A 14806-nucleotide genomic window follows, 5' to 3' on the forward strand; every position below is an offset into this window, starting at 1 on the left:
CATCTTCACTCTGCTGCCGCACAGAAAGGGTTAATTTCTACACCCTTTCAGAAGAGCAGGTTCTGGAGAGGAGATGGGTTGCCAAAACCATGATTGTCTGTGAGGCACAGAGAGAGGATCTGCTAGGGGCAGGGATAGGGGGAAGAAAAGAAAAAAAAAGAAAAGAAAAGATGACTGTTTGAAGGCAATCAACATCTTGCTCTCGACATCAGGAAAACTCTGCTTTAATCTGCCACGGCTGTCACTGCAGTGCCAGAGGCGTTTGAGTGACAGAAGTGAGGAAAGGAGCTGCTTGTTAGCACCAGTGTACAGAGGGCAGGGGACACAGGGCTGGGTGGCTATTGGAGAGGACATTGCTAACTGGGAAAGCCTGAGAACAAAACTATTGGGGAAGTGAAATCTGGGTGGTGTTTTGTGCACCTGTTCGGTCACCTGGTGGAAGCTCAGCTGGATTCCCCGCTGGCAAAGGGAATTCCTGACTTCCTCACACCGGGGTGAAACGGACATGGCCTGTATGTCACTTTTAGCCCTTCTTAAGTCCTCAGGCTTCAGTGGTACCTAGGCTTTGTGCTGGTCTCCTGCATAGGGGGTCATGAATTTCACCCTTAAATAGCTCTTCTGAGGACCTATTTTCCTTCCTGGTTCAGCCATGGCCCACCCCAGACATCTGGAATAAATGGACAGGAGTGTTGGGAAGCACATGGGCTTGGGGATGATGGAACTGGCTCCTCTTGCCCCGGCCCTCAGGCAGGCTGTGGTAAGTGACTACCCAAATTCATAACCCCAGGATCGATGTGGTGGCCTATGGGAAAGGACTCCAGCAGGTCTCTGTTCAATTCTGAACCAGCAGGCGTCAGCGTCACTAACCCCGGGCGACCCTCACAGTAGGAGCTAGCACAGAATCCAGGGAGACCAATCTAATCTATCCCCGCCTCCCTAGAGGTACTGTGTAGAGACTGGCTAATGCTTCAAAGGTAAATTCTCTGAAGATATCATCCAAACTGAGCATTCTCCAACCTGGGGCCGAGCAGGACCTTTGCTGCAACTGCAGCTCCGGGCTGCCACAGGCTGGGGCTGGTCAGAATGGCCATTGGAACCGAGAGCAGGGATCTGGGCTCTCCGGTGCTCTCCATGACCTCTCTGCTCAGCCTAGCCCCACAGCAGAGGAAGCTGCCTGGTTCGAACACAGAGGGGACAAGAGGCGGACCTGAGGGAGTAGATTGGGACCAGGAGCCTTGGGAAGAGACTGGGACTAGAGAGGAGGGAAAATGTGACTGTTAGTTGGGATGGGGAGGAAGACTGGGAGTGGGTAGGCAAGGAAACTGGAGTGGGAGCCAGGAGAGACTGGAGCTGAGGAAGGAAATGAAGGAGAGACTGGGAACCAGTGGGTATGAGGGAGAACTGAAATCAGATGATGGGCTGGGTCAGGGAGCCACTGGGGACAGGGGAGGTGGGCAGGTTGGCAGGGGCTCAGTGGAGGCTAAAGCCAGAGGAGAGAGACAGATTGGAGTAAGAGTTGGGAGAGGTGAACTCAGACAGGCTGGGCAAGGAGACTGGGATGAGAGGCCTGAGAGTGGAGACTGGGACTAGCAATGTGGGGCAAACTGAACTGGAATTAGGAGCCAGGAGTGGGGAAGAAACAGGACTGGGACAGGAACAGATTGGAGGGAATGGTGCAGAACGGTCAAGCTTGGGGAGATGCGGAAACAGATGCTGAAGAGTCTGTGCCCACTAGAGCACACACCCCTCCAGAGCCTGGAAGGGAACCCGATATTCCTGAGCCATGTCATTCCTCTGCTGTCAGCAAAGAGCTGTGAAACCCACTGGCAAGTTGTCCCATCCCCCCCTTGTAGTGCTGGTCCAGAAAGAGGCTAATACTGCTATCCACCTACTACTACTACAGTTCCCCCATCAGCTCCAGTGGCAGAGATCTATGTGCGGGAGCGAAGGGTTCCAACCCTGCTGATTCCTAGATTCCAAGGCCAGAAAGGAACACTGGATCATCTAGTCTGACCTCCTGTGTAACACAGGTCACAGAACTTCCCCCAAAACAATTCTGAGAGCAGAGCGTTTAGCAAAACACCCAAAGACCTAAAGATTTCCAGTGATGAAGCATCCACCATTACCCCTCAGAAGTTGTTTCAATGCTTAATTACCCTCACTGTTAAAAATACACACATTTGCAGTCTGAATTTGTCTAGCTTCCGATTCTTGTTATTCCTTTCTCTGCACAACTGAAGAGCCCATTAGCCAATATTTGTTCACCAGGCTGGTACTTATACACTGTGATTAAGTCATCCTTTAACCTTCTCTTTGTTAAGCTAAATAGATTGAGCTCTTTGAGTCTGTCACTGTAAGGCATGTTTTCCAATCCTCTAATCATTCTCATGGCTTTTCTCTGAATCCTTTCCGATTAAACAGGTGTGTTGTAAACAAGACACGAGAAGTCATTCTTCTGCTCTACTCGGCACTGGTTAGGCCTCAACTGGAGTATTGTGTCCAGTTCTGGGCACTGCACTTCAAGAAAGATGTGGAGAAATTGGAGAGGGTCCAGAGAAGAGCAACAAGAATGATTAAAGGTCTTGAGAACATGACCTATGAAGGAAGGCTGAAAGGAGACTCAAAGAGCTTGGCTTGTTTAGTCTAGCCAAAAGAAGGCTGAGGGGGGATATGCTTGCTCTTTATAAATATATCAGAGGGATTAATATTAGGGAGGGAGAGGAATTATTTAAGCTTAGTACCAATGTGGACACAAGAACAAATGGGTATAAACTGGACACTAGGAAGTTTAGACTTGAAATTAGATGAAGGTTTCTAACCATTAGAGGAGTGAAGTTCTGGAACAGCCTTCCAAGGGGAGTAGTGGGGGCAAAAGACGTATCTGGCTTTAAGACTAAGCTTGATAAGTTTATGGAAGGGATGGTATGATGGGATAGCTTAATTTTGGCAATTGATCTTTGATTATCAGCAGATAAGTATGCCCAGTGGTCGGTGATGGGATGTTGGATGGGATGGGATCTGAGTTACTGCAGAGAATTCTTTCCTGAGTACTGGCTGGTGAGTCTTGCCCACATGCTCAGGGTTTAGCTGATCGCCATATTTGGGGTCGGGAAGGAATTTTCCTCCAGGGCAGATTGGCAGAGGCCCTGGAGGTTTTTCGCTTTCCTCTGCAGCGTGGGGCATGGGTCACTTGCTGGTGGATTCTCTGCAGCTTGAGGTCTTCAAACCACAATTTGAAGACCGCAATAACTCGGACATAGGGGTTTGTTATAGAAGTGAATGGGTAGGGTTCTGTGGCCTGCTTTGTGCAGGAGGTCAGACTGGATGATCACATTGGTCCCTTCTGACCCTAAAGTTTATGAGTCTATGAATTGGGTTTATTTAGTTTGGAAAAGAGAAGACTGAGAGGGGACATGATAGCAGTTTTCAGGTATCTAAAAGGGTGTCATCAGGAGGAGGGAGAAAACTTGTTCACCTTAGCCTCTAATGATAGAACAAGAAGCAATGGGCTTAAACTGCAGCAAGGGAGATTTAGGTTGGACATTAGGAAAAAGTTCCTAACTGTCAGGGTAGTTAAACACTGGAATAAATTGCCTAGGGAGGTTGTGGAATCTCCATCTCTGGAGATATTTAAGAGTAGGTTAGATAAATGTCTATCAGGGATGGTCTAAACAGTATTTGGTCCTGCCATGAGGGCAGGGGACTGGACTCGATGACCTCTCGAGGTCCCTTCCAGTCCTAGAGTCTATGAATCAACATCCTTCTTGATTTGTGGACACTAGAACTGGACACAGGATTCCAGCAGTGACCAAAAACAGGGGTAAAATAACCTTGCTACTCCTAGTTGTGATTCCTGTTTATGCATCTAAGGATTGCATTAGCCCTTTTCGCCACAGCCTTGCACTGGGAGCTCATGTTCAGCTGATTATCCACCATAACCCCCAAATCTTTTTCAGAGTCTCTGCTTCCCAGGGCCGAGTGCCCCATCCTGTCAGTATGGCCTATGTTCTTTGTTCCTAGATGTACACATTTACATTTAGTTGTGTCAAAACTCATATTGTTTGCTTCTGCCCTGCTTATGAAGTGATCCAGAACACTCTGTGTCGGTGACCTGTCCTCTTCATTATTTACCACTCCCCCAATTTTTGGGTCATCTGCAAACTTTATCAGTGATTATTTTATGTTTTCTTCCAAGTCATTAATAAAAATGTTGGGGCCAAGAACTGATCCCGAGAGGACCTCACTAGAAACACACCCGCTCGATGGTGATTCAATGTATGTTATATTTGAGATCTATCAGTTAGCCAGTTTTTAATCCATTCAAATTGTGCCATATTTATTTGGTCCCATTCTAGTTTTGTAATCAAAATTTTGTGTGGTATCAAGTCAAATTTCTTACAGAAGTCTAAGTATATTGCATCAACACTATTATCAACTGAATGTGTAATCCCATCAAAAAATATATCCAGATTCATTTGACAGGATCTGTTTTCCACAAATCTGTGTTGATTGGCATTAATTATATTACCCTTCTTTAGTTCTTAATTAATTGAGTCTCATATTAGCCGCTCCATTATTTTATGCAGGCATGATGTCAGACTGCAATGAATCATATGGGGTTTCAATATGATGCCATGTGACAGAATTTCTGTTTGTTCAGTTTGCTTTTTTAAAAGCCCAGGAAATCACACACATTAAAAATGACATAGGTTACAAAGTCAAGGACTCAAAAGTTAGGAAATTCCAAAATTAAGTTTGATGTGTAATCTTAATTTGGCACCCTTGTGTATATGCATTATGATATCATTGTTAATTACAGGATCACATACAATTTTTTTCCACAAAACCCTTGCCTCATTTGGTATGTGGCATGGATCTGCTCTGGAGACTAATCAGGCTGTGTAGTGAAGGAGGCTGTTGCCTATAGGACCTTTCCTCATTTTTTGCAGAATTGGGAATGAGTGTAGCGAAGGAGACAGGGGATTGCAAGAAGAGAAAGAATGGTCTCATGGCTAAGGCAATCAGATGCTGCCCTGGAGAACGGATTTCATCCCTTCCTCTGTCACAGAGATTCTGTGAGATGCTGGGCAAGTCACCTAAACCCAACTTTTCACAAGGGGCCACTAATTGTGTATTCCTCATTTTCTTGGGTGCCCAGGTTGAGATCCTGTTATCTGATTTGAAGAAGCACTGAGTGTGCACCGCTGCCAATGGGTGGTGCGCTTTAAACACATAATGTACTATAAATAATACTAAGTTCTCTAAAAAACTGGGCCCGAGGTATCTATAAAATTAGTGGTTATTTTTTACTTTAATCTCTGTGTGCCTCTAATCTGGAAAATGGAGATAATGCTCCCTTATCTCATGGGTACTGTGACAATGAATTAATATTTATGAAGCACTCCTATACTGTAGTGACAAGCACCACAGAGAAGCCCATGAGGAAATTAATAATTCTGTCTTCAGACAGGGTTGGAATAGTGTGCAGTAAATAAAGCCTGGGGCTACCCAATGAACAATGAAGAGAAAACAAAATTTTTTTTGTAAGCGCTGCGCACTGAAGGAGACAGGACTCCAGGGGAGAAAAATAGTATGTGATCACATAATAAAAGGCTGTACCATACAGTATACGCACAAGGGGGCCAAATTAAGGTGACACAGGCCACCTTAATTCTAGTATTTCCTAACTTTTGAACACTTGACTTTGCAACCTTAATAATGTTCTTGTAATGGAGGTTTTTGTGGTGTAGTAATTATTTATATTGCAACCGTCACAGACCAGGACCCCATTGTTGTGGGCAAGGTATAATACAATGTATTATATTATATGTAGCATTTTACATGCATGTAAATATCACAGGCCATGGGGCTTTTTTTTGAAGTGATCCATTTTTCAGGACAACTCCAAATCCAAACATGTCCAAGTTTTCATTTTCCCCTTTATTTCCCTCTTTTTCAGTGGCAAAATGGAAAAGAGAGAGAAAGAGGGCAAAACACAGAAAACAAACCACCTCCAGTTCCCAAAAACTGGAGAAAAATGTGAAAAATTTTGAAACCAAAATAATTTTTAATAGATTTTCACAAAATATTCCAAAGAAATGAAAACCCTTTCGAAACTGTCAGAAGAAAAATTGTTTAGAAAATTTTGAAAACACTCGTGAAAAAAATCTTTCCCTTTTTTCAACCAGCTCTTGCACTAGCCATGAATGAACAGAACAGCCTGGGGAACTATTAATTGAAGGTTATCTCTAGCTGGGGAGGCATGTACTGGAAACAGTGAGAATTCCAGTTAGAGGGGGGTGATGACACCAGTTGGTTTTGCGGATTAATAACACCCTAGCCTTTAACTTCGGGAGGCTGTTCAGATAGGCATTGATGGGCTTTTTTTCCCCCTTTTGCTCACTGTTCTCTTCCTTCTCCCATCCATCCACCCACCCACAATTAGATGTATCTGATGTTTCTAGCCAGCAGAAAACTTAGGGCTGGGATAGCAGGGGTCATGATGGAAGCACTTCGGCAGAGCTGCATGCGTGGGAATCTTGCACATTGCTTGCCTAACACTGCTCCTTCCTCTAATCAGTGCTGTCAGGTTCTCACTTTAATGAGCATCAGAATGCACCTAATTGTCTCTAAAAGACTCTATGGGTTTTTTCTGTACAAAACCTTTACAGCCAGAGAAGTGGTTTTTGAAAGGCAGAGAAAAGCAGAGATTCTAGTACAAGGCCCTTTTTGACAACAAACAAAGCAGCTGCTGCCAGTGCTGTGATCAGCTTGTTGTTATGAATCCTGGTGCCTTCAGGGGATTGATTTTCACCACCACCACCCTGGCCTCCATGCTGCTGCTGTGGGACCAGAGGTCTCTGGAGAAAATGCTGGTGACGAAGGTGAGACAGGAAGAAAGAACCCCACATGGATTAAGGCAACCGTTGTCTCTCAGCTCCTCCGAGGCATGTAATCAGCTAGCAACCCTTTGGATTTGTTTTGATAGCACAAAAGCTAAACTCAGGGTAAGCTAATCCACCTCCACCTGACAGAGCCTTCTGCACTTGGATCTAAAGAGCCTCTCTGAGAAGGACCTGCATGGCATTGGGGATTCGCTCTGTTGTTTTCCAGGTGGAGCCCAGCGTTCAGATTTGCTGTTGGTCCCCTGTGAATCAAGTGTTGGGGGAGGCTTGTGGGGCACATGCTAAGCTAGCACATGGCCCCAAACTGGAATAGGAGGGAGTGCTGATTAAGTCACATTGGGGAGCTGGAAGAGCAGGCACTGCTAAAAGTCAGGACTGAGGTGCCTTGTGGGAGTGAGACAATGCTCGGGTTGGCACAGCCTGAGGTGGGGCAGGTCAGGTGTCAGTGCTTTGGCAGTGTGTGGGCACAGGAAGAGCCAGGGACCTGCTGTGGGACAGGACCGAGGGGTGTTGATGTATGGGGGGCCCAGCACTGGAATGTGGGGGCTTTGCTGATGAGGCTGGGACTCTGACCATAGGGTATAACAGGTTTGTCAGAATAAAGCATCTCTCCCTCCTAAGCCCCCACACATGCTGACATAGGAGCAAGACCTCAAGGCCAAAACTCAGCCCTTCTGACAGGTGCCCAGTCCATACCACTAACCATCCAACAAAGGCCAAGGCCTAGCCCACGGCCCCTGGTGGCAGGAGCGTCTGCTCCTCCGACCCATCAGCCAGAGCAAAGGAGGCTTTGTCTGTGGTGAGGAAATGGGGCCAAGAGGTTTCTTTCCCCCCAGGTCAAAGCAGAGGGACGCGATTCCAGAGAGACACGCACCCCGGGCAAGGGACATAAGGCTTCTGCCAAGACGTGGGCCCCATGCCTGTGGCTGGAAGAGGACAGATCTCAGACATAGTCAGAAGTAGGGGAGAGTGGGATATATGGGGCCTAACACCAAACACCAGGCCCTGCTCTTTCTCCCAGCTCCACATACGCAGACCCTTTGGTCTTCTTCCTTCAGCCCCTGGACAGACCTTCCTGGCCAGGGGTGATCTTCCTCTTCCACCCTCCCCTTCCTCGCTCCCTAGCACATCACCCCCCTGCATAGACTTCACCCCTCTCACTGACTCACTGTTCAGCTGGGCCCCTCAGAGGAGCTGGGCCTACAGCCCAAAGGTGGTGATGGGAAGGAACAAGTGACCGAAATGAACAAAAAGCGCCAAACCTGAGCCTCCATTCTCCCTCCAGAATAGCCTCTGAGGCAGGAGCAGCCCTAGGCTGTCAGTGGTGGTAATTCCTGGGCCAGGTCGATTGTGAAGAGCACAGGCATGCTTGGCTGCTCAGGGCTTTGCACTCTCACAGCTGCAACTCCAAGCGCTTGTCTGCTCTCCGATATGGCTGTTGTGCTGCCCATTTAACCTAATAAAAACCCACCCGGGGCGCCATCACTGGAGCGATGGCAGATACTTCGGCTGGCTGCTCACCCCAGCCTCCCCTCCATCTCTCCCAATCACCCTTAATTAAACCAGCTGAAAGCCACAGGCTGATTTTAATTAGAGCAAAATTGCAAAGATTAGAATGAAATTGGCCAATCATTGTTTACAGGGCCATTGTTTGGGAAAACAGTGGGCTGGTAAATTGCCTCTATGCTGGGCTTGCAGCAAGTGCAGACGGTGCCAGGGATGTGGGAGTCCTGCTAAACGGGGCTTGGCACGTACCATATGGCACATTTTGCAGGCTGCAGATGTTGAGATGTTACTTACCAAATTACCCAATGCCAGCACATGCTGCCAACCTCCTTCCCCCGGTCGTGCCCCTCAATACAGAGAGGGGGGTGCATGCTTGGCAAAGCTTGGGTATAAACCCCTGTGAGCTAGCAGGGCTTTTGACAGGATAATGGCTGAGTAGGAAGGATGATCTAGGGCAGGGTGGGCAACCTATGGCACGCGTGCCAAAGGCGGCACATGAGCTGATTTTCAGTGGCACGCACAGTGCCAGGGTCCTGGCCACCGGTCCGGGGGGCTCAGCATTTTAATTTAATTTTAAATGAAGCTTCTTAAACATTTTAAAAACCTTATTTACTTTACATACAACAATAGTTTAGTTATATATTATAGAAAGAGACCTTCTAAAAATGTTAAAATGTATTACTGGCACGCGAAACCTTAAATTAGAGTGAATGAAGACTTTACACACCACTTCTGAAAGTTTGCTGACCTCTGATCTAGAAGATAGTGCACTGAGCTGGGACCCAGGAGATCTGGAGTCAATCCCTAGCTCAGCCATAGACTGCCTGCTTGACTTTGGGCAAGTTACTTGGTGTTACTTAGTACTTCAGTTCTTCCTTTGTAAAACAGTGATAATACATCCCTTTCTGCCAGAGGTACTGGAAGGGTAAGGAGGGTGCTATGTACCAAGAGAGGTTATGAGTTCGAATTCCATTGTTTACACTCTAATTTCCTTTCCTGTCCCCCTCCATTCCCAGAATTCCCACCTCCAGGAAGTGGCATAGCTGAGCATACTCCCACACTTTGTGGGAAAGCATCAGATCGGGCCTTCCCTTCCACCCCGTTCCTGCAACAGCCCTGTCTGGGGATAGCAGCAAAGTTGGGAGTCTCACACTGCTTGGACAGCCCTGGGTGGTAGGGCCATGTACACCTGTGAAGGGTATTCCTGAGGGCCCCTGCTGGCTTGTGCCCTTCTCACATTCATAAGCAGACTCAGACGGGTCAGAGGGAGTTTTGCCTGTACTTTCAACAGAGCAGTGTCAGGCACTCATTTTATAGCTCTGTTTCTGTTAGAGATATCACTGTATTTACAGGGTAATGACATTTTAAACCTCAGACCCCTTAGCTCAAGTATGCCCAGAGAACAACCATGTCCTATAGGCCATTGTTCAGTATCTTAGACATGGAGGGGCAGAGTGTCGGGGAAAATGATTTTAACAGGCCAAAGCCCCAGCCTTCCGGATCCTTTTTATTTAGTCAGTCTCCACGTACAATTATATTTACATGTAAGTATATTAGCATACCGGGAACTGAGTCTCCTCTCACCTACAGCTCTGTAAATCAAGACAATGAAGTCAACGGTACAAACCAGAGAAAAATCAGGCCCAGGACGTTGCATGTGGTATCAGATCTGTTCCATAGCAATTATAAATAGTTCAGACCTTTGTGATTCATTTATTACTATTACACATAGTATTAATATATACTGGCTTGCTATTAGAACTAATGGCTCTGGGATTACCTGTGTTTGTTTATAACTTTAATTTTTAACTGATATAATTAGCAAGCAGTGTGGTCTAGTCGGTAGACCTGGGTTCTATTTCCTGGCTGTGCCATTGAGCTGCTGAGTGCCCTTGGGCAAAACACTTCATCTATTTCCCCTCCCACCCCTTGTCTATTTAGACTGCAAGATCTAAGGTGCAGGCACCCTCTTGCCATGTGTGTACAGTGCATAGCACACTGGGGCCCTGAGCTCATGCTACCATAATACACATACAAAGGCACATAATCATGTGCCTTTCTTTGGGACTAATACAAAACCATCAGGAGTCTTTTCATTGATTTCAGTGGACATTGGCTCAGGCTCTCTGAAACCATCTGCAGGGTGGGAACTGCACAAGCAGGGCCGGCTCCAGGGTTTTTGCTGCCCCAAGCAGCAAAAAAAAAAAAAAAAAAGCAGCTGCAATTGTGATTTGCAGGAGCCCCACTGCACCGCTTCAGTCTTTGGCAGCAGGTCCTTTGCTCCAAGAGGGATTGAGGGACCCGCTGCCAAATTGGCGCCAAAGAGCCAGACATGCCGCCCCTTCCCCGTGGCCACCCCAGGAACCTGCTTGCTGGGCTGGTGTCTGGAGCCAGCCCTGTGCACAAGGAGAACACTATGATCAGCTTACTAGTTTGTCTGTGGGTGGAATCCATCAGCCAGCAGTCCACATCTGTCTGTCTCCAGAGAGGCAAGGGGGAAGCAAGCAGCCCAGCTGCGTGCATGCATTTTTCATTTCTGAACTTCGGTAAATGTTCCTGCAGATTAGATGCAGCCCTCTGGTAAGGTGTCAGTGGACCAAGCCTGAAGTTTTGGCATCTCTGTCTTAGCTCTGAGTACCAGTCTGTATATCTAACCTTGGAAACAATTCTAGGGCCCTGCCCACCAGGAATAGCTGATACACACAGCTGCAGAGCAGAGCAAAGGTTTCAGCCGCAGAATTCCCAGATGGGATCACTATGCTGTCAGCCAAGTCTACGTAGCACTTTTAGCCTGTCCACACTACCTACAAACTTGTTGCACCATTGGCTGAGGCTGGTAGTAAGCATTCTCACATGCAGCCACCCATCAACCCTGTGAGACTGGGGATATGTCCCCCTAAGCATTCACTAGGCTGTGGTGTGGGGAAATGCCTGTGATAGCCTTCGGGTTAATCTGTTTAGATCAAAGGGTGGTAAATGCTTCCTGCAAATCGTCATCTGCTACATGCAGATCACATAGGGTATTATGACAGCAGGACAATTCCCCGGAGAAAACACTACTCAAAGGGGCTTTCCCAGCCAGGCAGTGGTGGCTACCTAGCTGGAAGTCAATGGTTGCTTCCAGTACAGATTGGCCTTTTTACCAATGGATTCGCTGGTTCAAATTCGGCTCACATGTGAAATGAGTTTGGATGCCTCAGCAGCAGGGGATGGGTAGATTCATATACTGGAAAGCCAGAAGGGATCATTGTGATCAGCTTGTCCAACCTTCTGCATCACTCAGTGATCCCCACTTCGGGTCCTTAACGTGTGGTGGAACTAGTGCATATTCTATAGGAGGCCATCCATGGAGTCTCATGCTAAAGCTGCAGAGTGATGGAGCATCCCTTGGGAAGCTTTATCTGTGGTTAATCATCATCATCACTGTGCCCAGGCTGATTTTGTTTCATTTCAATTTCTTGCCTTGATCTTTGGAATAGCAGCTGTGCGTTCAGCCTCCATCCATTCTCTCTCACTCCCACCTCCTTTGAACTGAGCTGGAATTGTTTCCATTCCAGTCTCTCCTCTCGGCTGCCAGAGCAGAGTTATTGATCATGTGAGGGCTGCGTTGAAGGGAGCTAGACCTGTTAGATATAGTCTGTTACCGCCAGTTATGAGAGACTCTGGCTAAATCCCTAATCTATTCAGTTCTCTATGGGCGTACTTAACCAGCTGATATTGCAATATCCCTAGCCCAGTTCACTCCAAATGAGATGTTTCCAGCACACATGTGGGACTTGTCATATATACATGGATTTATATTGTGCTGCATGCCGGCAGGGGCTCATGTGCTCCACAACAAAGGCAGCCAGCACGCCTGCAGGACAGAGCATAGAGGGAGCCGGGCGTTGCCTGGCTCCACGTATGAAGGGAAAGCAACTGAGATGATGTGAGGTGGTAGCTGAAGGAGAGGGAGGCTAGCCTTGTGGTTACAGCCCCGGGCTGGAACGCAGGAGATCTGGGTCCAATTCCCTGCTCTACCACTGACTCCCTTTGTGACCCTGGGTTCTGTTCCTCAGTTCCCCATCTGTACAGCATGTAACAGGGTGGCACCCCACCTCTGAGGAGCACCCTCTGGCCAAGTGTGTCTGCACCTCTGTCAGTCTGTGGTGACCCCTCCAGCCAAGTCTCACTGTGTATATGGAATACAACTCAGAGCCCTTCTGGAGTAGCAATGCAACAAAGTCTTTCAGCGCTCCTGGCCCTGATAGGGAGCCATGCTCGCAGGGCCTCCTCCATGGAGACTCTTCTCCTGCTCTGGTCTGTTTTGGCCCCTGCTGGGCCTCTTAACAGTTCAGATCCTCTTCTGGGGTTTATCACTGTACAATTGTAGGTCACTTCCCCAGTGGCCTATGAGGGGGACTCGGGCCTGCATACTACTCCAGGTCCCCACCCAGGGACCCTAAGAATCGCAGCCACATGCCACCATGTCCCTTTAACAACCACTTTCAGTTCCCAGGGCCACTTCCCTGCAGCCCCAGCCTTCACCAAAGCTTCAGCCTACCTCAGGGCTCTTTTGTGTTCAGGCCCGACAGCCAGCCAGCAGCTCTTTCTCACTTCTCCTAGTTCCTGCCCATGCTGAGCTGGCCGTGGTGCTGCAGTTCCCTTTGGCCAGCCAGAAGCACCACCCGCACTCCCCTGGCTGTAAGCTGCAACTGAGTTTGGGCTGCACTGCAGCTCCTTTTATACTAGCTTGCAACCATGTGAATGGTTAGCCCCTTGCAGCCTTCCTGACTGGCTATATCCCACACAGCCTCTCTGTGCAGCTTGGAGGACTGCTCTACTGTACTTTCCTGGGACGGGTATGGGAGGACCCTAGTCCTGCCTGTCACAAGTGGGGATGAGAATCCTGTCTGATCTATTAAAGCGTGAGCTCTTGTGGGCAGAGCCTGTCTCACTAGGTGCCCGTTACCGTGCCTAGCACAATGGGCCCTGATCTTGCTTGGATCTCCTTGGATCTACCTTCACCCACCCCTAATGGAAGGTGGTACAATGACCAGTACATACTACAACCTTTGTGACTGCGATGGGGGTTTATGTTCTCTCCCATTTCCCCATCCTCCCCTCCCTCTAATCTGGATACTGGAGTTTATGGCTGCTTTTTCTTGGCTTCTTTCTCCAGAGAGTTTGCCCGCTGGAAGGTGAATAACTTAGCCTTGGAAAGGAAAGATTTCTTCAGCTTGCCGCTGCCCTTGGCCCCTGAATTCATCCGGAACATCCGCCTCCTGGGACGAAGGCCCAGCCTGCAACAGATTACAGAAAACCTGATTAAAAAATACGGCACACATTTCCTGCTCTCTGCCACTCTGGGAGGTAAGTGCCTCCTGTGCCAAAGTTATGCACGTGGGGCCAGATTCTCAGCTGTAAATTGGCATTGACATCAGTGACGCTAACTCCATTTTCACCAGGTGAGGATCTGGCCCATGCAAAATAGCCTTTACCTTTCATGCTTTCCTTATGTAGCAGCATCGAGATGTGAGCATGGTCTGCCCAGTTCTTGGAACACTGCATGCTCATGGAACTACTGTTGCTGGCTCAGCAGCAGAAGTGATGACCAGCCAAGATCTTCCAAAGTGGTTAGTGATTTTGGGGTCCCAACCTGAGAACCGTGAAAAGAGACTCTTTTTCGGAGGGCGGATGTGCTGCACTTCCTGAGAATCAGGCCCCTTTCCAGCATCTCAAGTTGGGTCCCTCAAACCACTAGTCACTTTGGAAAAATCTTGGCCGCTGTTGCTGTGGTGGGGCCCATAAAACCAGCAACTAATGTTTGGCAAGGAGAGCAGCAGAAAAGAGATGGGTTTTAAAAGAGATGCATGGATGTTTTCAATGTCTGGGAGCATCTTGGAGCAACGGGGTACAAGCAGCAGCAGAACAAGTCCTAAATACGAGGACTCCAATAAGCATGGGGACTCTTTACTGAGAGACCATGGGGCTGGGAGCACACAGACATTTCCACTTAGCTGATGCTAACACGTAAAGCTGGTCTCGGCACTCCCAGGCCTGCAGAGGGCCAGGCAAGGCGTGCTCCATCTCCGAATGGAGCAGGAGAGTCTCCAATGACACAACCACAGTCCTCTGGCCAAGCGCCACTGGGCCCCCCAAAGGAATGCCCCGATGCTCCTGAAGCCTCAAGCGCTGGGTTGCTTGGCATTGGGGGCAAGTCCTGGAGCATGGCTCAGGGATCTGATGGGGACGTGAGAGGTGCAGGAGAGATGGAGGGAAGAAGTGGAATGGGTTGTATTTGTGTGCTAGCCTCTCGTGTTCTGTCCTGCAAATGGGCCACTGTGCGAGGGCCAAGGCAGTAAAAGATAAGACGCAATGTTCCTTTAATAAGGGAGGCTGGTTCTGTAAATCCA

The 14806-nt window shown here is 48.2% G+C and overlaps 1 protein-coding gene across 1 annotated transcript in view; it reads left to right on the plus strand.

Moving 5' to 3' along the window:
• The window catches only part of BRINP2 (BMP/retinoic acid inducible neural specific 2), a 56459-nt gene that overhangs the window by 29018 nt on the left and 12635 nt on the right, over positions 1-14806 (plus strand). Inside the window, exon 3 of the mRNA XM_030573957.1 lies at positions 13573-13763. Coding sequence (XP_030429817.1) covers positions 13573-13763 — 191 coding nt within the window. The remainder of the gene's footprint in view (positions 1-13572; positions 13764-14806) is intronic.

This window comes from Gopherus evgoodei, chromosome 8 (genome assembly GCF_007399415.2).
Source record: "Gopherus evgoodei ecotype Sinaloan lineage chromosome 8, rGopEvg1_v1.p, whole genome shotgun sequence".
NCBI classification, from domain to species: Eukaryota; Metazoa; Chordata; order Testudines; family Testudinidae; genus Gopherus; species Gopherus evgoodei.